We start from the raw sequence: 22,778 nt of genomic DNA on the forward strand, positions 1-22,778 counted from the left end.
GTACAGCTAGAACGGAATATGACATTTTCTAAATGATTAAACAACATCTCCCATGAAGACAACATATTAAGGTAGTCTAAGAAGTCACATGAATTAGAGAAGGTAAATCTACCTCTCTGAATAATGATTTCATTTTCCATAGCTTTAAAGTCTGACTAAAGGTCATGAGATATGGAGCTGTTGCAGAGTTTTTCTGCACTGCCCTGCCTAGCTGTTTTCTTCTAGGACTTGAAGGGTGAAGAGACGTGGCCGGTGCTGCCCTGAGTAGCCTACAGGTTCTGCTGGGCCTGGCCTTCATCTTAGAGTAGACAGTTCTCCAGTCTCTGCCTGGGACTGCAGGCAGGGCTGTATCCACTGAGCTGTGAAGGGTTTAGTCACGTGACAGCACCAGAGCAAGGAAGAGGATCTTAATCTAGAGCAGAGTGGAAAGATTAACAGTAGTTCTCAACCTGTGGGTCACAACATTCCAGATACTTACATTACAGTTCATAACAGGAGCAAAATTACAGTTCTGAAGTAGCAATGAAATCATTTTATAGTTGGGGGTCACCACAACATGAAGAACTGTAGTAAGGGTCACACTGTTAGGAAGGTTGAGAACCCTTGGGTTAGAAGGAGGTTCTGAGTTAGTTAGTGGTAAGTAAAAGACAAGAAGACCAAGGGAGGTACAGTCTCAGCCAGAAAACAGGAGACTAGGCACGGCCTCAGGGCTGCAGGTGAGCACATCCATGTCCCCACAGCAAAGAGGAGTCTCTGTGTATGCTTAGACAACACGTTTCCCTGCTTTAAAGGCTTGGCTGCCACTGCTGGACAATAACCAAAGCAGTGCCGGGTAACAGGGTCCACTCTGAATCCCTCAGAATTGACGTGACTGCAAGTGGACAGGATCAGCTTTAGAAACAACGTGATACTGGTGCTATTTAAATGACCTGGACATCCTGAATCATCCATTTCAGGAAACGAGTACAGTTAATAAACAGCAAAATTAAAATTTCTGCAATACTGACAGTGTTGTTCCTGGTACAGAAAGTGAAAATGAGAACAGACCACTCAAAGCGGAACAGGCCAGAGCCCGAGGGACTCATGCCTGCACAGTGTATTTAAAAATGTTTGAATGTTTTCCTAAAATGAAAATAAAAATGTCATTAACACACCCAGAAGAATGGTGAGACACAAACCAACTGTAAGTGGAGGAGAGAACCTGCTACTTGGAGAAGCAGGAGCCATGCACGTATTCAGAGCACACGGGAAGAACCCGCTCATTTTCATACAACAAACCACGGTGGGAAAAGAGGTGAGACGGATTACCTGGGGACAGGGATGTATCGGAGTTTCTTTGCTTGAAGATCAGTAACCTCTATGTAGCCAGCTGTCTGTGGGGGGGTAACACCTGCAAATAATCACGACACAAGGCAAGTGTGTTAAGGGGTGCTGATACCAAAGTGGCCCCAAGAATGCTTGAATGCTGCTAACACAGAATGGAACTCTCAGGAGAAGAGTGGAACTCTGGGAACTGCTTGGCAAGGAACTAGTCATGTATAGATAGCTAAAGGTTCAGAGTAGCAGCAGAAAAAAACAGTATGAGGTCTCTCCAATCCTGGGGTTGGCCTTCCAGCAAATTCCAAAACTTGACTATTCTTCCTTGGCCCAAGTGCTACTATCACCCTCAAAACAGTAGCTGACCCACTGCGTCCAGAAATTCCATTTAGTCCGGTGGTTCTCTGACAGCAACAACCCCGTCTGCCTCCAGTTCAAGTGACGTGGAAGCTGAAGCCGAGAGCTAATACAACCAGGGGACTTAAGGCAATTTAGCTAGGGAGCAGGCGTCCAAAAGGAAGCCTCCCCCCATCTTAAACTTCTGGTCTACCTACCGTCCCATACAGTTCCTGCCTGACAGACCCACTGAACAAAGCCTTGGCTGACAAGATATGCCAAGAGGAAAATGAAACCACTCATTTGTACTAAACCAAACATATACAAAACATATGCTTTTAAAGATTTCTGTCTGTCTAACTCATGTCTACCATCTATCTTTCTGTCTTCCATTATTTTGATTACAGTTTGGATTAGTATGAAATGCCTAGGATGTTCATACTATATCCACTGAGTGTGGTTCACAAAAAATAGTTCATGTCTGCAGTTGAGGGATAAAAATAAACAAACAACGAAAACAAAAATCAACCAACCAACCAAACAGGCTATCTAACAAACTCAGCTGAAGGACTTTTCTTTCTTTTTTTTCAAGACAGGGTTTCCTTGTAGTTTCTAGAGCCTGTCCTGGAACTAGTTCTTGTAGACCAGGTTGGCCTCGAACTCAGAGATCCGCCTGCCTCTGCCTCTGAGTGCTGGGATTAAAGGCGTGCGCCACCACCGCCCGGCTTGAAGGACTTTTCTAAAACACTTCAGTGCACCCTTATGTACTGAGCAGAGGTGTGTGGGCGTTCACCTTGTAGCAGACATACTAACCAGCATGGCGGGGGCTCACTCTTCACGAGCACGCACAGAATGAAGAGCAAGGTTCCTCCCTTGGCCTCTTTTCCTTTTAGAGCCATTGTGGAACTCTGGGGACTTAGAAAAAAATTCCAGAGTGGGAACTGTAGCTCTGGAGCCAGGTGTGAGAGAATGTGTGTGTGTGTGTGTGTGTGTGTGTGTGTGTGTGTGTGTGTGTGTGTGTGTGTGTATGTGTGTGCAGGGGGCAGGGCTCCAGCAATAGAGACTCAAAAGGAAGGGAAAAGCCTGGGCAAGGGAAAGAAGGCCAAGGAAAGGGGATAAGAGGCAATCTGCCCACCCAGTTGAACTGGTTCTTCCCAGGGGGCCATACTGCTCATGCTCAGGCTTCTTAAAATTCATACTCTGTCTGCCTTGCATTTCCGTGGAATTAGGCCAATCTCTGATAAAGTTGTGTGCACCATATATCATTTCTGACAATTCCTGCTGCTGAAATCTAGCTGAAGTAAGGTGAGTTTATATTTGGTCTATACATATATATTTATAGAGCAAGTTTTTTTTTTTTTTTCTAAAAAGGACAAGTTATTGAAGCTGGAGCTGCCTATCTAACTAACCTAAATATTTTGGTTTGTCACTTATGGACATTTTTTAGATGCACACAACGTAAGTTGAGTCACTGCTAATGGTGCTTTCAGATCACCAGAGGAACAGCATATCTGGTCGTTTAAATCTTTTTTCTACATCATTCTTTCTTTTTGTTCATTATGAAATTAATTCCACAAACTGAGGAGGAGAAACATGTAGTGATGGCTGTGTCTACTACTCACTAAGGAGGAGGCAATACTTGATACTGACGTAAGGCTTTTCGTGTTCTGGCAAAGGGGCTCCGTGGCTACACAGGCGGCAGTGTCAGGGCCATACTACTAAGCACTTAAAACGAATCAAGAGTAAAGCTTACTGATCTAAAAATAAACCAGAAGACAAAAATATTTACAGAAAGAGCCTTATGGCTATCCTCGAGTAGAATTCATGGCTGAATTAAGGAAGCACAACCGTGGCCAAGTTTCTCTCCAAACGTAGCCTTACCCATCCACTTGAAATGTGTCTGTCCTTAAGAGGATGGGCGCTCAGTACATTTCCACCATGGTCACAGCCCAGGTGGATTTCACAGATAGGTACAACGTGTACTTAGGGATTAGTCCACATACCATTAAGGGAAGTCACGGCTGCAGTGTTTATCACAGAGTTACTATGGGCAGGGGAGAGTTTATATGCACAAGGCCAAAGTCAGGGGCAGGAATAAAAACTGTCAGGTAATACAACCAAGAGAGTCTGCAAAGGCAAATGAGGTTACTTTACACAATCCATTTCTTTTGGAAGTGTAATTTGATGCACGCCTGCTGTCACTAGGATTAAGGCTCTTCATCTGTACACAGATTAAAAGTGCTACGTGCTACAGTAAAAAGTTTCATTGAATGATGTTTTCCAGTAACCTTCTTTATGCGTATGTATGTGTGTGTACATGTTCATGTGAGCCTGCGTGCACAGATGTGTATGTGCGTGCGGAGGTCAGAGGGCAACTCTGGGTGTTACACCTCATGAGCCTGTCCACCTTGTTCTGTGAGAAAGGGTCTCTTATTGGCTAAGGTTCATTGGTTTGGTGATGCCAACTGGCTAGTGAGCCTCAGGGGTCTTTCTTTCTCTACTCCCTTGTGCTGGGATGGAGCATGCCCCACCATGCCTGGCTTTTCTCCCTTGTGCTGGGATGGAGCATGCCCCACCATGCCTGGCTTTTCTCCCTTGTGCTGGGATGGAGCATGCCCCACCATGCCTGTCTTTCTACATGGCTCTGAAGACCCAAGGTCATCATGTTTGCACAGCTAGAGCTTCCCGCCTGAACCACCCTCCCAGCCTCCAGTAGCCCCCTTCCTGCTGCTGAGTCAGCAGCTTCAGAAATCCCCTTCACTACACCAGCAGACTCCGTCTGCACACAGGAGACGGAGTATTCACAACACCATCATGTCTAATGGCAAACAAGTGCAGACACTAAATGTGACTTCCAAAGAAATGATGGCTACACGGAGCAGTGAAAAAAAAGGGAGCTTCAGACTGGCAATGCCGGCTTCTTCATTTGACCAAAGGAACCCACTGAGGTTCTTCCTCTTGAATCAGGTCCAAATGGGTCCTGAATGGGCCTGAAAACCTGAATTCCATTTCCAGACCCATGTGGTGGAAGGGTCTCCACAGCTGTGTGGTGGAAGGAAGAATGAACTCCTGCAAGTTGTCCTCCAATCGCCACATGCACACCAAGGCAAATACATGCCTCCCTCCAGGCACTACATGAAAATACAACAAATCTTAAGAGCCAATATGAGAATGACATCCAAGTATCACAAGGATGAAAAACTGAAAGCACCAAGTCCTGGCAAGGATTGGAACAGCTGGAGCTCTCGTCCACTGCTGAGAGAAATGAAAATGGACTTCATTATAGAAAAGAGTTAAAAAGTTTTATCTTAACTTCTTAAGTTGTATTACCTGACAGTTTTTATTGTTGTATTACCTGACAGTTTTTATTCCTGCCCCTGACTTTGGCCTTGTGCATATAAACTCTCCCCTGCCCATAGTAACTCTGTGATAAACACTGCACACACAGACTGCAGTGTGAACACAGACCAGCTTCACCCACAGAGCCCACAAGTAGCAACCGTGTAGAGACATCCACAGGGTCTCAACATGCAGAGGTGTTCTTAGCTGCTCTGTCAGCACGGGTTATACTGGTAAGAAGAAAATGACAGGGACAGACTAAACACCCCCCGCAGGAGCAAGCTTCCTTTAACATCCTGCAATCTGAAAGGCTGCTCACCCTTCGGGAAGATGTCTTTCAGAGGGACTTCTCCGGCAGGCAGGATCCTGACCACCTGGTTAGTGTGCGTGAGAGTCACACAGTTCCTGTGCCTTGGGGTAACGTTTGTTCGTTTCCCTCCATAGATTCCTGTGTTGGTGACATTGCGCTTTTCCAAAGATGAAGCCCTCTTCCATGAATAAACTTCACTTGGTGACTGAAAAAAATACAAATAAAAAGAGAGGAAAAAGGAGAAACGGTGCTAAAATCACATCTATTACATTCATCACCATGCTTAGATTATTCTTCCCTTTAAGGTAGAGCCAGTGGTAACTTATGATTTATGGGTATGAAAATTAAGATATTCCCTAATAAGTTTTAACATGGCACAGGAGATGTGTGTTTTACCAATCACTCTGATTGTCTATGCAAGTATAAAATGTAGTTCTTTTTAGTTTTAAGTGAATTAAATTGAAAGGAGGGGTAGAGCAGTATAGTTATTTTAAAAATAACACAACTTGAGTGAGACGGATCAGGTGCTAAGGGCAGTTGTTGCCAATGCTGATGGCCTGAGTTTGATCTCTGGGGCTCTCAGGGTATAAGGAAAGAACAGACACTTGAAAGTTGTCCTATGATGTCCACATGCCACAGGGCTATGGTGCTCACATTCACATGTATGCATTCTAAATGTAATTAAAAAGTAAAACCATAGCACTAACATCTATGCTTCCACTATTTGCATACAGTAAAATATGCTGGGACTTTTGAGGCCCTGAAGTGTCCCTCCTGGTCACATGTCTCTGCCTTGCCAAGACTTAGCTCTTCTGGGATTTTGTGGGTATTTTCCCCTCACTGTTTTACTTAGTGTGTTTATCCTTCCCAAGATTATAAGCTATCTTTGCCTTCCATTTTCTCTAAAGGTTTTAAGGCGTTATGTTTGCATTTAAGTCCAGAACTCAAAGGGATTTACTGTCATTCACAAGTGCGTGTGGCAGAAACTCAGGCTTACTTTTCTTGGACGGACTGCTTACTGCCCAACACCTCTCACAGCCTGCTGACAGCGCCCGGTTCTGGACGCGGCGCTCTATCCTACTGTATTTATATCCTGGGTCAGGATATACGCTCAGCCGTGGCTACTGCAGCCTTGAGAGTGGGCAGGCGAAGCCCTTGTGCTTTGCTGTTGTTGGTTCTTGCTCTCTGTAACACTGCAAGGGAGGCAGGCACAGCTTCTGCGGGCTCCCTGGTTCCCGGTACTTGGTATCCATACTCGCTGTTGTCCCACCTCCCCCAGTAGACTTATCTTCAAGGTCAACACCCTTCTTCCTGCTTGGGTCCCGGCAGTCCACACTGGGATACACTCATCCCTCCTGTCCTTATTTGGGGCTTCCATTCCCAGAGCAGCTGTCCTTTCATGGGGACAATGTAGTCACCAGGCTTGAAACCCAGGACATGGTGACCCCCTGTCCACCAGGGATGTCTTTACCCCACTTGGATTTGTCTTTTACACTTTACACTAGCTTACTGTTTGGAGATATTAAGAACTGGTTGTTTACTTAGTGTTAAACTTTACAGATCTGTTTTTTAATTTTTTTGGACAGGGTTTCTCTGGCTGTCTGGAATTTGTTGAGACTAGGCTGGCCTCAAATTCACAGAGATCCACCTGCCTCTGCCTCCCAAGTTCTGGGATTAAAGGTTGTTGCCACCACACCTAGCTTGAACTTTATGGGCCTTAAATATTCTGGATACAAGCTTTGTGTTAGAGAGACAGTCTGTTATACTTCCTTTCAGCCTGTAGACTGTCTTGTCATTCTTTTAACAGTGTCTTTTATAGGGTTAAGTTTTATGTTTTGCGACAGTCTAATTATCAAGTTTTTTCTGCTTGTTCCATGTCTAAGGCAGTCCAGTATGTGGCTGTAGTGGCAGTAAGTGTTCTGGTTTTCTGTTCACACTTGTTTTGAGACGAAGCCTTGCTAGTCCAGGCTAGTTTTGAAATCACAGTCCTAGCCTCCTGAGTGCCAAGACCAGAGGGATAGACCACCACGCCTGCCTCCGTTATTCTTGATGAGAAAATGAATGCCTGTAATGTTCACCATTAATTCTGATATTTCTTATAGATTTTAAAAACATCTACTTGCTGTTAGGGTAAGAAAGTAATGTAAGTTTATAATAACTCATTGATTCTGATTGCTGCATAAAAAGCTAATAAGGAATGACATCCTTTTGTAGAGCTTTATGAAGAAATACAAAGAAATTCACATACAAGCAGGGAGGCAGAGGAGTATAGTAAAGAACACAGGCTAGAGGGCTGGCTGGTCACACCTGAGCTCAAGTCCTAGGTCCCTTATTACAATCTTTGTGGGAGGGAGAATGGGAGGTGTAATCTCCTCCTGTTTTCCCATGTGTAAAACCTTACTGAATTACAGTAAAAATGAGCTATTAGTATGAAAGGGCTTAGAGTAGTACAGACACATTGCACCACATTGGCCTATGAAGTATACTTGCTATGAATGGTGAACCTTTCACTTAGCAAATAGGAACTGGGCATCTCCTCCACGGTGGCTACCAAACATCCAGGAGATGGCTTTAACAAGGTTGCTAACCTTATGACCTATGAAGGATTCTATAGGACCAACATAAACAACAGCACACACTCAGCTTTTAGCTTCTAGCCCTTCTCATGGTAGCACTGTATTTGAACACTAGCACCTTCAACCAGAGTAAAGCGGTGAGATCAGTTTTCAGACAGTTCTACCTTCCCAGAAAAGCGCTACTATTTTTCTACTTAAGCAGTGAGTGTGGCAGAAAGCATCCTGACCTTGCTCGAGCATTCCACCAAGGCTGATGCAGACACCACACTGCAACAACACATTGCATTTGAGTTACATAATGTAGGAGCGAATGGTTTTTACTGGACAATTACTAAAGCATACAGCAAAGAACTAAGCCACATATTATCCACCCAGTTTTGGATTTCAAAGGCCTTATATCCCAAAGTACTCTCTATTTGTTAATTAAGTTAAAAATTTGAAGCATGAGAGATTGGTACATCAAGTAGAACCCATATTTTTTTTTATTTTTAACTGATTCTATCAGCTCCCTTCGTGGAGACACAAAGGGAATTATATAAATTAAATGTTTAATCACATCTAGAGCTACACGTATTTTGGACTATCACATTGCAACTTTGATGTGGGTTTCCCCTCTGTATGCTGTGAAATATTTATTGGTGAATAAAGAAACTGCCTTGGCCTGTTGATAGGGCAGAACTTAGGTAGGTGGGGAAAACTAAACTGAATGCTGGGAGAAAGGAGGCAGAGTCAGAAAGAGAAACCATGTAGCCTCACTGGAGACAGATACTGAAACTTTACCTGGTAAGCCAGAGCCTCATGGTGATACAGATTAATAGAGATGGGTTAATTTAAGATATGAGTTATTCAGAAATATGCTTAAGCTATTGACCAAGCAATATTGCAAATAATAAGTTTTCTATGTGATTATTTCGGGGCTGAGCAGACAGGAACCAACAAGCGGCCTCCAACAACATAACTTGTCCTGGAATAATCTTTCTATTTCATTCCCTACATTTCCACCAAGTAAAGATGGGTCCTACTTTTACTTAAAGTCAATTAAAAATCACTTTAAAATCATTTTAAATATAAATTCTAGAAGATATGCTACTTTGATCAGTCTCAACTTGCTCCTCTTGTCAGAGTCCAGGAACACACATTAAAACGGTGTGGTAAGAAAGTCACCATTAGTGTGTTACGCGTTGAGCCACATAAACTCTCACAGGCAGAGAACAACCATTTCTCTTACAAAATTATACTGCATCACACTTCAAATGTGATTCATAAAGTAATGAAACTATAGCGCTGGACCAGACAGGCTGAGATACGCTAGGCTGCGCTGAGAAGGAGGGTCAGAAGTTGGTGTTTACCATGAGATCCGGGAAGCCAACAACTACAGTAGCATAGCTGTTTTCATCCGAGAGAATACGGTTAGGAGAGGCGATCTTCTGACCCACAGCTGAACTAAGGTTTTCAGACGACAGCTGCTCACTCGAGACTTTATGAGGTATGCAGAATTCTGTTTCTGAAAAATGTCAGATACACCTTAGTCATGACATAATCCCAATATGCTTCAGGAATTATTATTATTGTTCTTTTTTTTGAAAGGTTTCATCCTCAACAACTCAAACCACAAAGAATAAGATCTAAGAATTACTTTGAATGACACTTGCCAGCTTTTGTCTGGGAAAATAGTTTTAATCATCAAAGTGTCTTCCCAAAATGATCCCAAGTGTTTTTTTTTTTTTTTTGCAGCCCAAGACCTGCCAGCCATAAATATTTTCTTGAATCAAGAGTTCCCTGCACGAACCAAAGCCGTGCTGCAAACTGTGACAAATGAAACAGAAGTTCTGGTGAGCCGACAGCCCATGGAGAAAAAAAAAAACAAAACAAAAAACGTGCAAACCCAAACTAGATTTGGACCCGCCTGTCATGGGGTTCACAGTGCAGCTTCCTGAGGCAGACGAGACGGTGCAGGACTCTCATCTACTGCTGCTGTGGTGTCTAAGATGTCACACGGGCTGAGGCTCCTGTCCTCCCATCAGCCTGGAGGGCAGCACGTGTACAACACACACCCACACAGTAGCAAGCACAGGGAATGCAGTATTTACCTTGTGTGACCCCAAATCCTGTGCTGGGCAGCTCTTCTTTCAACATATACAACTGGCAAGCCCCAATGTCCTCAGAACCAATGTGTGCAGGCTTAGTCAAAAGGTATTTCCTATAAACAGACAGGAAGCCTGAGTCAATTCAATCTAATTTAAAAGCTTTCTTTTTCTAACAATCGTTAGGATAGACCAAGAAAAATCAGAATTTGTTTTTTCTCTTTAAGCCTTTAAAAAGATAGCCTAAGCATAACTTGCACCTAAACATTTCATCATGAATTACCAAAAACCTTTTCGACAATACTATAAAGAGAAATAGCAAATGATAACATAGTAAATACAAAAAAAAATTCATGAGCCAGGTAGTGGTAGCTCATGCCTTTAATTCCAGAACTTGGGAAGCAGAGGCAGGTGGATCTCTGTGAGTTTGAGGCCAGTCTGGTCTACAGAGTGAGTTCCAGGACACACAAACAAAGAAACAAAAACAAAAATGAACAAACAAAAAATCACATTTTCTATTCAAGAGAAGCAGAGCTGTGTGATGAGGCACACCCTTAGTACTATGGAGTCCCCCCCTCTTTTTTTTTGTTCTTGTGGCATTTTTAAGACTGGGTATTGGTATTATTATTAGCTCAGGCTGGCCACGAACTCATGATTCACCCGCCTCCATATCCCGAGTGCCAGGATTTCAGGTAGACACTGCCATGCCCAGAAATGGAGCTCCCTCTTGATATGAGTCTTACATCAGGCAGCAGATGGGGTAGCACCTCATAGAGTGTTTGTGACTATACTAACATGAGTTTTTGTTTACTTTTAAGATTTCTAAAATATAGATCTATCGGTAGCCAGATACTGTTTTCTGGAAGCCACGTTGCTTATCAGCAGAAGGAATCTGCACTTAATTAGAGAAGGTAGCACATAAGGAAGAGACTGGGAATTTACCCAGCAGTCTATAAGGCAGGCACAGCATAGTATCTCCCACAGGAAGCGTGTGGCCCCCCCAAAGGAAGTAGCAGACACCACCGTAACTATAACCAGCAAACACACGAGGTGAAAGGAAGGACTACCCAAAAGTGGGGGTCCTGTGACAAAAAGGCAGCATCTCTAGGATGGCGCTCCTGCCGTCAGGAGAGAGGATGAACGAAAGGTGTGCTTGGCAGTAGCCTGAGTTTGGCAAGGACACAGCGACTGCTCTTAAGTGTGAACAGGAAAACCCCAAACACAAGCAGGTCATATATAAAAGTCATCATTTTTATCAGTTTCCAGGTCGTACTCTGAGAATAGACACATAACATTCTTTCCTCACTGTCTGTCCTAAATCTCACTCAAAGAAGCTGACAAACATAGAAACCTAAAAGCTAAGGGAGACCCGATGGTGAGCCAGGCTGCTCGTCTGCACACTTCACGGGAGAGAACACAACAGAGTTTACCCACTGATTTGTTTTGTTCTCCACAAGAAGCCATTTGTCCTCTGCTACAAGGAAAACTGTCTTGAGGTTGATGGGAAGAGAGATGGTGTGAGTTCGTCCTTCCAAGACATCCAGGACAATCAACGTATCCCTGAAAAAGAAGAAAATTATGTCTAATGAGGATGATGGCTAAACAATTGTGGTGCAATCATGTTTAGATAATATACAACCTTAAAATGAACATTTGAGACTAAGCACTAATAAATAAACATGTCATTTTAGAAAACTGCTATACAAAATTCTCCATATGCCAGGGTAGGCATGAGAAGAACAACAGGAAGTCGGGTCTGCCATGGAGCAGGGGCTGTGTTATGTAATCTCAGCATCTTATACCTGTTTCTCAACGTTCTGTGATTTGTGAAGGGTTATTTTCAAAATAAAGTATTATTTGGTTCGTCAGTTTCATACTAAACAAGTGTAATTACAGCAGGAAACAGAATGAACGAAGTAACAATCCCAGTTTAGAATCTCCTACAGTGAAGCACTTACCCTGTTTGTTTGTAGAATACTAGCCAGTTTTTGTGTGAAAATTCTTTACACATTCTGTAAGTCTCCTAAAGAGAAAAGGAAGCAAACATTCACATCAATTGACCAACTCTCAGAGAAGGCATTTATCCATGCCAAGGCTTTCAGGGGAGCATAGATTAAGCTAGATCTTAAAATATACCAGCCATTATGCATGAAAGCTCTTTTTAGCATTCTAGGGGTTATGTTCCGCACAACTGAGGCTTGGACTCAGGGCCTTGTGCTTGGCAGGCAAGCAGTCTATCACTAAGCTACTAATACCTCTTCAGAATAATTTTTCAACAGTGCCAAATGGGCTGGAGAGATGGCTTAGTAGTGAAAAGTATCTGCTGCTGTTGCGGAGGACCTGGGTTCAGTTCCCAGCACCCACATGGTGGCTCACAGCCATCTGGCACTCTAGCTCCTGAGGATCCAACACCCTCTTCTGCCTCAGTACCAGGCACTCACACGGTGCACAGATAGATGTGCAGGCAAAACACATACACATAAAAATAAAAATAAGTTTTTAAAACAGTGCCAAATACTGGTTAAAAATACATGTGCTAATTATTGGTTAATTGTGGAATTTGTATTAGAATATAAGCATACAGGAAATATCATGTCTCTTAGCTCTTAATTCAACTATAATCTGTAAAAAAGCTTCTCGAGTATTTTATGAACCACGTATGCTTACACGCAAAGCACTGGGTAAGCTTTATTTTGTATATAGATGGCAGAAATTTTTTCCTTGGGTTAAGCTACATGATTTAAGGAAGTTAATAAATCAAAACATTTATCTGACAGAGGAAATGAGTTTCTGTACTTAAGATTTTAACATATAAATCCAAAATATAACTATGTAATTGGAAAATAATTACGTTGACTGCATGACTAAGCATTTGCTATGACTGTCACACACAAAAGCTCTAATTTTCCTTAATAGCCTAGTCCTGGCAATATTCACATTAATATGCTGGACACTGAAGGAACCTCTTGATATTTAATTGTCCACCTAGTTATACAGTCTTAACATCTCAAAATATAAAATTGCTTAATGACTCTTTTGTGCCTTATATTTTTGTTGTTGTTTCCCAAACCATCTTTGTGGTTGGGAAATCCCCAGCAAGCGATCTGCCAGGCGGGTCTGGTACGACTTACACCGCCTTCCTTGTTCCACCAGGAAGATTTCTTAGATACAGACTCTTCTACAGGAAGGATGAGATGGCGAACAGCACGGCTAGCGGTGTCTAACAAGAGGATGACGTTACTCTGGAAATAAAGAAAGCAGGATGAGATTCAAGACATCCCCCTCTGTTCCCCATAAAAAGCAGCAGTGACCAGGTGACCTGTGAGTGAAGGTCACTGTGGCCAACCAAATGGAAGACAATGATATTGAGATGTGAGATACCATGAAGACACTACACTCGGTGATCTTAATGCAAAATATCAAGTTAATTTACTGACAATTTCCTAATTAGGCAAATATGTAACCTTCTCTTTGAAAGTTGTCTTAAAATCAAAGGTAGCCGCTCTGGTTTTATTTGTTCGATAAACACAAGGAAACTGAGATTACACTTGGGGTTGGAGAGATGGCTCAGCACTTACGAACACTGGCTGCTCTTACACAGGATCCATGTTTGATTTCTAGCACATACTTTGTGACACACAAATGCCTGCAAAGACTATTTCACACAACTCCAGTTACAGAGGATCCGATGCCCACATCTGGCCTCCGTAAACACCAGGCACACACATGTAGTGCACATACCTACACGCAGAACTCACACACACATAAACAAATCTTGGAGATGAAAAAAAGAAAGACAGCAGTTAAGAGTGCACTTTGACATGACCCTCAGTAAATCTTGTTGATTCTTTTTGTAGACCCATGTTCAAGCAAGAAAATATGTACACTATAGAAAAATGGGTTAGCAAAGTATATGACTGTGTAAAAACTTAGCTAGTAGCAGATGTTAGTCATCTTGAAATTCATTGAAGCTGAAGTAAGGCTGCATAGAAAAGCAGGGAAAATGACTGGAGGTACAGAAAGAAAATGGAGGCCCTCACTCTAGAGTCTGTCTTGAAGCTTCTTGCTGCTAGATGATAATCAAGAATTCCAAGTATACCATGGCACATACATGTGCGTGCATGCATGCACATACACCCCCACAGTCATGCACATGTGCGTACACAGTTTCAAAACAAAACCCAAATACCGATAACAACAACATAACCACACCTCCCCTCCAGATTTGTTTAATACTGGCTTGCCTTGAAATGCATTTCTGTGGTGAAGCCAAGGATGTGGCATTATCTGAGTGGAGATCTCAACGAGAACTCAAAGTTGTAGGGAGTGGCAGCGTAGAGCGATGTCTCTGCCCCTGCCACCCACGGAACTTTCATTACTGTTGCTACAATAACACACAAACAAGATTTTTGTGGCGTCATTTAGAGCCATGCAGCTGGGGGCCTAGCCGTCGGGGAGAGCTCGGCAGGCAGAGGCTCTAGGAGACTTCTCTACTTTTCACTCAGACGATTCAGACTCTGACTTCTGGGCTCTTCTCCCTCTGTGTGGCAAACGCTTGGTGTCCTCCCCATCCCCCATCCAGTCCCCAAGGGAACTATTTGGAGTGAGGAACTTTCAGACCCTGGAGGCTCCTGTGGTGGGAACCAATAAGCTTACATGTGTTTGTAACATTCAGTTTTACCTGTGATGGCTCCAGCAGTCAGTTCTGAAGGAGAAAGGGAACCCATCCCATCCCAAACACACACAATCCTTACCTCTAAGTAGACCTGGATACCAACTCCAGGGCCCCTCCTACCCTGGGGCTGTGTTAAGAAAGGGAATAAACCCTAAATATAGAACTTATATCTGGAACACATGAAATAAGGATTTAAAATTGAGGAAGCTAGAAAAAAAACTATTTTCAAGGACTGCAAGGAAGCTGGCTTTTCTAGTTAATCTGTAAAAGTGGCCATGGAGTGGAAAGGGCGCCTGCAAACTCAGCCTTGTTGCACAAGAGCGGTTTTCCTTCTTTTAATTTGGGTCTAGCTGTTGTGGTCACTGCAAGTTCTTAGGAGAAAAAGACACAAAGCACCCAATGACCACAGACTCTAGAAGATGCAGAAAATAAAATATGGTATGTTTGCTCCATGATGCCATAATATCAATTAGATAGCTCATATTTAAAGCAAGGGAGAATACAATCAAAATTTAATCATGGCTTCTGTTTTGTATTATGCAATCTGGTCAGAGAAATAAAAAGAAATACAGAAATGTATTTTATAAGATAATTAAACCACAAGAGTTAAAGTCATATTGATGTCCACCATAGCTTACTGCACACAACAAGTGCTGGTAAAACTCTAACCTTTCCACAATCAGCAGCAATGAGTGAAGCCCCTGAGAGGCAGCTGTGGCTCACTGAGAACAAAACTCCTGATTGCTGCCCGGAACCTCACAGGCTTGGAGGCTAACTAGTGCTAGCCTTCCGGGACAGCCAGTCCTTGCCCAACTCCGTGCCTGGACTGGTGTCTCATGATAATAAATAAAAACCGCCTAGAAGCTGTTAACTTAGCAGCGTACCAGCATCCACCAATCCAAGAGCTAAGAACGTCATCAGGGAGCATCTTGACCTATAGAAGAGCTCCCCCATCTTGCTGTACCTGCCTCTCCGATGTCTCCAATAATGTGTTTTGAACTTACCTTGATTTATGACTTTCTCTGTTCTGTAAAACTATAAGAACTTCATGAAACTGCTTCCACACTGACCGTGGAATTGAGGGAACCTAACCTATGTTCCCAGGGCATAGTCACAGCCATTATGATGGCTCCAGAATAAAGAATGTTCTATTCCCTTTAAGACGAAAGCTGAGGTTTTTTATATTGACACACCCTAAAATTGTATCATTCTGTATAACATAATAATTCTCCACTAAGAACTTAAATTAGCTGGGCATTGGTGGCACATGCCTTTAATTCCAGCACTCAGGAATTAGAGACAGGCGAATCTCTGAGTTTGAGGCCAGCCTGGTCTATAGAGTGAGTTCCCGGACAGCCTCCAAAGCTACAGATAAACCTTGTCTTGAAAAAAGAACTTACATTAGATGTAATTAGAGTTAGAATAACTAGTCCAAGAAATCTTTTTTAGCTGGGCAATGGTGATACACAGGTGAATCTCAGAGTTCGAGGCCAGCCTGGTCAACAGACCAAGTTCTAAGACATAGGACAGTCAGGGCTACACAGAGAAACCCTGTCACAGAAAAAAAAAGTCTTGCTTTACTGTTATTTGAATGCTTTGAAAATGGTGGTGAGAGTAAGACTTTCCTTCTGAAAACGTAAACTCAAGGGCTGAGGACACAGGACAAAGTGAAGAACAGAATTCAGGTCTCCGGCATCCTTGTAAAGGCCATAAAAGCCAGGCATGGTGGCTGCCTGTAATTCTAGCAACTGGGACATAGAACTGGGATTCCTCAGACCAGCTAGACCACTCTGGGTTCAAGTGCGAGACCCCACCTCAATAGAGCAGAGTGGGATCAAAGATGTGGACATGAACCTGCGGCCTTGACACGTGCATACCCAAGAATCATTAAAAAGGAAAGCATAAAAAAGTTAAAAACATACAAGGTCTCTGCTCTAGGTTAAATTCTTTTTGAGTAGCTTTGAATAGATAAAATGTTTCTTGCATGATAAATGCATACAACTCTGTCATAAATTCGCAGCTCTTGAACATCTGAGATTAAGGGAAGTCCTAAAATAAAGTTTCTCCCCTTGAAATGAGATGATTAAACAGAGAATTCAGTGTAGTTCCCATTTATCTTCCTTTTCTAGGCATACGTGACCTGAGCATCGTGCCTGCTAAGTGACCACACACACACACACACACACACACACACACACGCATTTCCTAGCACACACATCCATAGCCTGAGTGCAATGCCCTGTGGGCTGAGAATGAGCTCTACCAACACTTGGCAGCATGAAGGAGTTCTGTGGCTCCATCCTTTTAGATGTTAATGGGTTCCTTCTGCAAATGACTAATGATATATTCTGCCTGTGCTTAAAAATAGAATCTCACGTCACACACGAGTACAAGAAACTGCGGCCCTGGCACGCTTGAGGTGGGGGCAGGGCAGAGAAGTAACTGAGCCATTTTATGATGTTTGTATCTGACTGGGAGAAGAGCAACCTCTGGATGACCTCCATGCCCCAAGTCTGCACACTGAACGCTGTGCAGATGTCATAAACAAGCCCATGGGAATGGGGAGGGGAGGCCTTCATTTTTAGTTTTCCTGTTCTCACTTAAGATTTTATTTTAGCAAGGAATTTTTGAACAACTTTTCCAACTAACCAGGAGGCGGCATCTACAGCAGAACTTTATTTTAAAATGATAAGGGACAGATTTGTGGCTGCACTCTCTCCCTGTCAAGTCTGTCTCCAGTTCTACCAGAACCAGGAAGAAGGAATGGAGGGCAGCCCATGGGGTTACTGCACTTGTTAAACTTCAGAGTTTTGTAGTGCTGGTAGTGACCCCCAGGTCTAACACCCCGACTGCACCAACTTATAAAACAGTCAGCGGGAATAACCCCTGTGAGGAGCGGGAGGGATGGGCACTTTGAGGAAGCACTCTGATACAGTGGGGTCCACTCAGGATGCAAAAGTCAGACAGGATCCCAGAAGGCCCAGAGGCCCAGGCTGTGGAAAGCAATCAAAGCTCTAAAGTGAAAACTGCGCTTCTTTGATGGAAGCCATTGCCACTGAAGAGAGAATTAGTTTACAATGTTGCCAAACAATTGGGCCTTTTGAGAAATAAATCATGAGCTGAGCATCTAAAAACTCTAATAGTTTTACAGAATTTGTACGTGTAAATTTATGTTAATGTGACAAGCTGAGAATCTGCTGGAGCTGTTAGAATAAATACTTCAAATTTTGAGTCTCACCCAAATTTGATTAGCTTATTAAACTCAAATTCACCCTGACAGGTGCTTCCTATAGAGGATTCTTCTGGTTGTAAAAACACATCAATGGCATTGATGTTTTATAGGAAATCTATAAAGCAAGAGCCTCATTCCAATTATCTGGAGAGAAACTTGCATAAGCAACATCTGGTCTGGGGTGAATTCTGCTTCCAATAGACAGTCGTGGAAGCAAATCATGAAAACTGAATGACACAAAAACAACAGAATGGTTTGGGGAAGACCTGAAGTGTCGATTTCTCCAGTTAACCATGGACATGTCATTTAATGTTCCTTTTGAGTAGATACATTATAAAAGATTGTTTCTACATGTATGCACAGTGTATGTGTATAGTGTTCCTGTGAATATGTGCCCATGTGTTTGTGAAGGTAGGTGTGTGTGAGAGAAAAGGGGAGAGAGGAGAGGGAGAGGGAGAGAGGAGAGGGGAGAGGGGAGGGGAGGGGGAAGGGAGAGAGCGCCAACCAAAGGTTGGTGTTGGCTGTCTTCTATTGCTCTCCACCTTCCTCTCTGGGGTAGTGTCCCCCAGTGGACATGGAGCGTATCAACCTGATTCAGTACACTGCCTGGCCCGCAAGCCTCCGGGATCCACCTGTCCCTTCCTCAGTGCTGGGGTTACAGGCTTGCACAGTTGCACGAAACTTTTATGTGGGTTTTGAAGATCTGAACTCATGTCTTCATGATTTTTTTTCTTTTTTCTTTTTGAGACAGGATTTCACTTTGTAGACCTGGCTGTCCTGGAACTCTTAGTGTGGACTATCAGGCTGGCCTTCAACTTGCCTCTGCCTCTGGAATGCTGGTATTAAAGGCATGTACCACTACATCTGTGTTGGGGCAGCTGGCCCAATCCCTGCGTTCAGGGGCGTGGCTGCTCCAGCGGGGTAGCATGCCCCTTAAATAGGATTGGGGAACCGGAAGGTGCCCTGTTCGTTTGCCCCGCGCTCACCTTCGGCTACGCTGGACCCTTGGTTCTGTAAGTTCCCTTATCTCCCTTTGTATTAAAATTGAATAATTATAAAAGGACTATTTTTGGTTATTTCCAATCTTCGCCGCATCATCTGGCGCCCGTGGGAAGCGGCGGGGCTGCGTCCCGCCACCCGCCGCTGGCTAGCTTTACACCCGAAATAATTACACGGAAACTGTATTCTTTTAAACACTGCCTGGCCCATTATCTGTAGCCTCTTATTGGCTAATTCTCACATCTTCCTTTAACCCATATTTAGTAATCTGGGTAGCACAACGAGGTGTGGCTTACCAGGAGAGATCTTAACCTGCGTCCATCTCGGAGAGCAGCAGCATGGAGACTCCCTATGGAGACTGCCTGAAGCGTCTTCCTAACTCTACTTCCTTGTTCCCACAATTCTGTTCTGTCTACTCCACCTACCTAATTTTCTGTTCTTAAAGGGCCAAGGCAGTTTTCTTTATTAATTAACCAATGAAAGAAACACAGACAGATAACTCTCCTCCATCACATCTGGCCGGGTTTTCATGCTTATTTCAACAAATACTTCATTGACTGAGCCACCTTTGCAGTCCTAAAAGTATTGTTTCTTTAGAGCACACTATTCTTTAAGCACAGTTAATGGCACTGCATTTGTTGAATATTTTCCTGTTATGAATTCTTTTTAATATTAACTTAGTGTGTGTATATTGGGTATGTACATACTCATATATGGTGTGCCACAGTGCATGTGTGTACGCTGGGTATGCATATATAATGGCAGCCTTTAGGGTCAGCCCCAAGCCGCAACAGCAGGCAAAAGGACTTTTTTCTCTTGCTTATCTGAGGGAGGATGTACAAATTCTCTCACATGTGCTGTTCTAAGTCAGTCTCCTAATTGTTCTTCTTCAGTTCTGATTCTCCTGTCTTCATTCTAATTCCTCCTGGCTTTTTCTCTTGCCTAAAATCTCTTTCTCAGGAATCCTGAAGCGATAAAGAAATTACAAGAGTTAACTCTCATTGGCCAAAAACACATTTCTAGGGTAAGCAACAGTTGAGCCATTGCCATGACAACACAAAGTTCCAAAGTTACATGGCCAGACTGTCGGGGGTGGTGGGGGGGAACAGTGCCCAGTGACAAACTTTGTCTATTGTGAGCAGACAGGCAAGTGAAGAACTGGCATGCTTTACTTAAGAGTGCTTTGTGTTGCAGTCTTGGTTGGACATCTGCGACTCTGACCTTATGCACAGCTGTAAAGTTTTAAACTTATGATCTAAAACGCCTTTAGTCTAGTTTGAACTTGTTTTGAGGTGAAAGTGAGCTAATTGTGTACAGTTAGTCTGAGCAAAAGAACAAAGCAGGATTTTAAGTGTCTACAGTCCTTGTGGGAATTTAGTAATGAAGCATGTTTCTATATATCAAAATTATATAGCTGAATGAAAAGTCATCTTCCTGACCACCCATAGATACATGCACCCATAAGATTGAGATGCAATCATGAGATTACATCTACACATCACATGAGAGTACACACTACAATGCAGGTATTGGGGAGACATCAAACTGCGTTAGCAAATGTGAGCGACAGTTTTCAGAGTTGATGTCCTGCAGGCTTTGGCTGGACAGGACTGACCTCCATCAGAGTCACTTTTCTGCTGGGCTGCCATCTGAAGTATTAATTGCCACATGCTGTATATTTAGACCACTTCCAACACATACGCTCACAGATGGTATGCCACCATACACAAGTGGATGGAGGTCAGAAAGAGGACAACCACAGCAACTGTTTCTGTTTCTACTCTGTGGGCCCTGAGGATCAAATCCAGGTCACCAAGCTTGGCAGCAAGTGTCTTTATCCATGAGCCGTCTTGCTAGACATGTTATCAACTGTTTGGAAATTTCAACCTACAATATTCTGCTCTAAACATCAGCAGTGAGGGCCAGAGCACGGGGCTTGTCTGGCATGCGAAAGCACCAGCTGTAAGAAAACATGCGATCAGTAGCGAACAAGTGGGGGATGTTTAATTCTGCTAGGGTTGATCCAGTTTGGTTGGGTTTTGGTCCTATTATATAGTTACTGGAAAGAACAAACTCTCTTAAGTCCGGTTTTCCTCAATGCAAATAGGGAGAACAGTAACTCACCGGGCAGCCTGAAGAACAGTGGAACATAGTAGATGTTGTGCTCCTCTTCGGGACAGAATGGGCACTTGCCTTGTGGGATACCTCACTGCCTTCTAGTCCCCCACTTTACCAGGTGAAGTACGACTAATAAAAACTCAGAGTCAGATACTGGGGTTCAACCTAAAGATCCAAAAAGCAAAGAAGCCAGCCACTGGTTCTACCCAGATACAGAGGAAGCAAGATGAAAATGCTGCACTGAGAAAAGGTACCAAACCATGTGCCTAAACACAGATAAGAATTATGGGTTAATTTAAGTTGTAAGAGCCAGTCAGTAATAAGCCTGAACTAAGAGGCCAAACAGTTTATAATTAATAAAAGCCCCGTGTCTTTCGTTGGGAGTGAATGGATGCGGGGCCAGGAGGGACAGAAAGTTCTGTCTACAACTAGCTACCCCATCTCAGCTCCTACTGCTGATGCTTTCTCATCTCTATAACATCTTAGTATTTCAGTCTCCCACAGCTCAGTGCTTGGACTTTTCTCCACAAGCATCCACTTCCTGGGTGGCCTCTTTCAGTCTCCTGACTTTAAATAACAAGCATAAGCCCACGAGTCTCAAGTTTTGATCTCTGGTACTCACTGTCCATGGAACTCTACTCTCATCTTCTACTCGGTAGCTTAACACATTTAAGTTTAGGGGACTGTTTTCCGCAGTCCCTGTCTAAGCTGATTCCTTCCTCATCCTGGTTGACGGGAACTTCATTCAAATTGCTCACCCCATAACTTTTTTTTTTTTTTTTTTTTTTTTTTTTTTTTTTTTTACAATGCCTCTAACTCCCTCTTACCCCATGTCTGCTCTGTTAGGAAATCCTGTAGGATTTACTCTCAAATTGCACTGAGACCTCAGTCACTCATGACTTCATTCTCTGCCAAGGCACCGTGTCTTTTGGACAGCTCACTGAAAGAAACTCTTGACCGGCCCCTTCATTCAGCCGTATCACTCACAGATCACACAGAGCAACCATGAAATCCCTTTATAACATGACAGACCATGTTCCACGGTCATCCCTTCCAATGCCTCCTTTTTTCTCTCAAGGCCCAGAATCTTCCCCTGCCTACAAGGCTCTGAGCAACCTGCTTCCCACCACTTCCTCTCCCTCACCTTTTCTCCTACTTACTGAGAAACCTTTCCTCTTGATTCTTACTCTCTTAGGCAAGATATAGTTTAATTAGTAATTTATTTTTCTTATTTCTCCTGGACCATATAATAGAGTGAGAATAAAAATATTTGTTGCCGAACAGTGGTGGCACATGCCTTTAATTTCAGCACAGAGGCAGGTGATCTCTACAGAGTAAGTTCCAGGAAAGCCAGGGCTATACAGGGAAACTGTCTTGAAAAACCATGAGAGAGAGAGAGAGAGAGAGAGAGAGAGAGAGAGAGGGAGGGAGGGAGGGAGGGAGGGAGGGAGGGAGGGAGGGAGGGAGGGAGGGAGGGAGGGAGGGAGGGAGGGAGGGAGGGATCTTTTTTAAAGTATGTATTTATTTATCACGTGTGTGTGTATATGTGTGTACATGCATGAGTTTATGTGTGTAATGTTTGTGCTATAGCCTGTAGAGTTCAGAAGAGGACTCTGAATCCCTGTAACCGGAGTCCAGGCAACTGAGAGCTGCCCTTGTAGGAATGGGTCCTCTGCAAGAGTAGTAGGTGCTCTTAACTGCTGAACCATCTATGCTGTTCTCATTCCCAGCAGTACACCCAGGATTTACAAAATGAATACTATGCCTTGTACAACACCTGGTAGACGTTAGG

At 43.4% G+C, this 22,778-nt stretch overlaps 1 protein-coding gene across 3 annotated transcripts in view; it reads right to left on the minus strand.

Annotated features, from left to right (window-relative positions):
- The window catches only part of Vwa8 (von Willebrand factor A domain containing 8), a 319,412-nt gene that overhangs the window by 74,201 nt on the left and 222,433 nt on the right, over positions 1-22,778 (minus strand). For all 3 annotated transcript variants that reach the window (XM_038310723.2, XM_038310725.1, XM_038310726.1), the window contains exons 30-36: positions 13,094-13,204; positions 11,921-11,985; positions 11,397-11,522; positions 9,969-10,078; positions 9,228-9,382; positions 5,312-5,507; positions 1,309-1,390 (exon numbers count right to left, since the gene is read on the minus strand). In XM_038310723.2, coding sequence (XP_038166651.1) covers positions 1,309-1,390; positions 5,312-5,507; positions 9,228-9,382; positions 9,969-10,078; positions 11,397-11,522; positions 11,921-11,985; positions 13,094-13,204 — 845 coding nt within the window. The remainder of the gene's footprint in view (positions 1-1,308; positions 1,391-5,311; positions 5,508-9,227; positions 9,383-9,968; positions 10,079-11,396; positions 11,523-11,920; positions 11,986-13,093; positions 13,205-22,778) is intronic.

The sequence above is a fragment of the Arvicola amphibius genome, chromosome 13 (assembly GCF_903992535.2).
Source record: "Arvicola amphibius chromosome 13, mArvAmp1.2, whole genome shotgun sequence".
NCBI classification, from domain to species: Eukaryota; Metazoa; Chordata; class Mammalia; order Rodentia; family Cricetidae; genus Arvicola; species Arvicola amphibius.